The sequence below is a fragment of the Phytophthora parasitica genome (genome assembly GCF_000247585.1).
Source record: "Phytophthora parasitica INRA-310 unplaced genomic scaffold supercont2.164, whole genome shotgun sequence".
NCBI lineage: Eukaryota > Oomycota > Peronosporomycetes > Peronosporales > Peronosporaceae > Phytophthora > Phytophthora nicotianae.
This window is the reverse complement of record NW_008649150.1, coordinates 42,118-44,905: the sequence shown is the minus strand read 5'-3', so window position 1 is coordinate 44,905 and position 2,788 is coordinate 42,118. Positions and strand designations below refer to the sequence as shown.

Sequence of the window (2,788 nt, the reverse complement as noted above, 5' to 3'; positions counted from 1 at the left end):
GAGTGCGCTGACTGCCTCGATCTCAGCCTTGTAGCTTTCCAAATACGCATTTACAGCCAAATTAAATCGGTGCGACGCACAACCAATCAGGGGAACGTCGAGACGTGTCGCAGTAGCTTGGTTAGTCGAACAATTATCACCAATCAGAAATGCCATATTCGACTCTGATAGGTGGAAAATCTCGCAGATTTTCTTGATGAAGGAACAATTTGATTGGACCGTCAGGTCGCCTTCTTCCATTGGGGCGATAGCGAGCAGCACTTGCCTCAGCTGTTCGTCATAACAATACACAACGTAAAGAGCCACGTAGTTCTCCAGATAGAACGTAGATGCATCATACATGTAGCCATACTGCCCTGACATCTCGGCAGTAATCTTAGCCTCGACAGCAGCAACAAGTAAAGTCATGCATCGCTTGAGCGTCTTTGAACAGACAGGCTGAAGTTTCGACATGCCTCTAGTGAGTGGATCATCGACCTCGCTTAACGGCATGTTACGGGCGACGAACCACTCGATCCATCGATACATGTTGGATGCGGTAGGGTTGACAAACCCAAAGGTTCTAAGCGAACCCGCCTGTCTGCTTTGATGGGACTTGTAGTCTTCAACGTAGCCGGGGTGCTTGTCCTTGAGATGGCTGATCATATTTGCGTAGCCACTTGAAGGGAGCTGCTTGCGCCGGGCGCTACAGTAGTTGCAGACAAAATAGTGGTCTGTGTCAGCAGCGAAAAAGAAGCGGCAAAGGTCGCTGTTGCCTGTAGTGCTCATTCTGAAGAGTTTTACAGTAGAGAATGCAGTTGGAACTGAGAGCTTAAATTTTGTACGAAGGTTGCTTTCTAGATGGCTAAGCGTTGTGAAGCTCTAAGCCATCCAACTACGGTTATGGGACCGTCGGCGATTGATTGAACCGTCCACGGCTAGTATAATACTTCTTATAGTATTAATAGCAGTATATTGTGTCGTTGTGCAATAATATCACATAGTCATATATATCAATAGTTAATAATTCCGTACAAGAAATATGAATACTATTTATACGGAATAATTTTTTTTTCCGAGCCCTGCCTGAGCGTGGTCGGAGGGATTTGCGGATGCCTAGCTTGATCGCGCCCAGAGATACCGGCAGGCAACTGCAGCAAGTCTCTGGCCACTTTGTCCTGGCAAAGCTTGGGTCGCCGACCGAGCTGAACGGTTCCGGTCGACTTCCCTGCCAGGACATTTCGGACCGTTATAGAAGAGCAACGGTGTTTTAGAGCTATTCGGCGGATATCCGGCTGATCTTCGCAGCCCTTGCCTGTTGACAACATTTGTCGAGCGTCCGCCTTGATGTCCTCTATGACACTCTTCGGCAGCGCTCGAACCATGGTTTTCTCTTTCAATTTTTTTTTCTGAAAACGTCATAAAGCACTTTTCCTGAAAAAAGTTCTTGCCTTGATTGCTCATAGCTTGTGGCCCACCAAAATAAAAAAATCAAAAGTGGTCCGAAACCAATGCGCACTTTTTCTATATAAAGTACTTTTTATTCAAAAAGCCATAACACAAAAATTGTGATCGATATTGAGTGAGCCTTTTATAGTCCTACATGTATACATGTACTGTATACACACATGTGTACTTCGTAAATTACCCATCATAGCCGCTCATGGCACGCGCTACTTTGTTACACTGCTACTTTTTTTTTTTGTATCTGCTTTTGATGTTGTCTCGCGAGAGGTTGCGGCGTGAACTGGAGCGCGAGTGGGCATTGATCGAGAGCGCGGAAAAGAAGGTCTGCTGCAGTAGCTTATGCAATTAGGCTGCAACAACTGAGTCTGATGCGTGGTGCGCTTCGTGCAGCTCGTGGGGGAGAAGAAGAAGGTGGTGACCGAGTGGGTGAGTGTCGAGGACGCTCAGCGAGAATACGACGCTAAACGTGATGAGTACGTACCTGGTAAAGGGCTAAGATAGGCCCGTTGTAGCTCACGTTTATCCTTCATCTCTGCTGTAGATTCGAGAAGAACGTGAGCAAACATTTTAGTTTTTTGCCTGATGACACAGTGATAGTTTTCAACGTGGGTGGACAGGTGCGTCTGGTTGTGAGTGCATTGTTTAGTTGCTGTCTCGCTGACTCAACTTCAATTGTGGTGCAGCTGTTCAAGTCGACTGTGAAAGTTTGGACTCGGGATCGCTTCTCGATACTTGCCCATCTTTGCACGAAATCTCCGCAACTCCGCCCCGACAAGGATGGATCGTTCTTCTTTGACCGAGATTTCTGGGTATTTCAGTTTATTCACGTATTTCTGCGAGATAATAAGCTGCCGGATGCCGTCGAGGAATTACGGGAGCTGTACTGTGAGGCCAGTTTCTACCGGTTGGGCCTACTTCGACACGCCATCGAAGCTCGGATGATTGGGGAGGATGCCATGGCAGCCAACGTATTGCAACTACGACCTGGTAATGCAATAAACTTACCTGCTGCGGCTGTAGTGGAGGAGAAGGATGGTAAGTCTGCTTCACCGGTAACTGAAAGCTCGAAATTGAAAATTCCGAGCAAATACAGCGAGCTGCCTGACCCGTTTGGGTTTACTTCGAAAAAGCAACGTTGAAGCTCGGAGAAACGACACAATAATATCTTACACTACTGAACGATTATCTCGGTCGGTCATTCTGCGTTCATATACCGGGTGCCCTTACGATATCCCGCCTGGTAAAACCTCACCGAGATGTTACCAGGCGGGATTGCACGCATGGTATCTCAAAGTCTTTGTTTGCTTAGTTATGGGGGTAACGCCGGTAGCACTCGAACGAG

General features: G+C 47.3%; 1 protein-coding gene across 1 annotated transcript; it reads left to right on the top strand.

Annotated features, from left to right (window-relative positions):
• Positions 1–1,624: 1,624 nt before the first annotated feature.
• On the top strand, positions 1,625–2,664 carry PPTG_19741 (hypothetical protein). The gene is made up of 4 exons (XM_008918248.1): positions 1,625–1,768; positions 1,837–1,919; positions 1,988–2,063; positions 2,130–2,664. Exons 1-4 carry the CDS (start codon positions 1,643–1,645, stop codon positions 2,583–2,585), a joined length of 741 nt encoding a protein of 246 aa, XP_008916496.1. The 5' UTR covers positions 1,625–1,642; the 3' UTR covers positions 2,586–2,664.
• Positions 2,665–2,788: the final 124 nt, after the last annotated feature.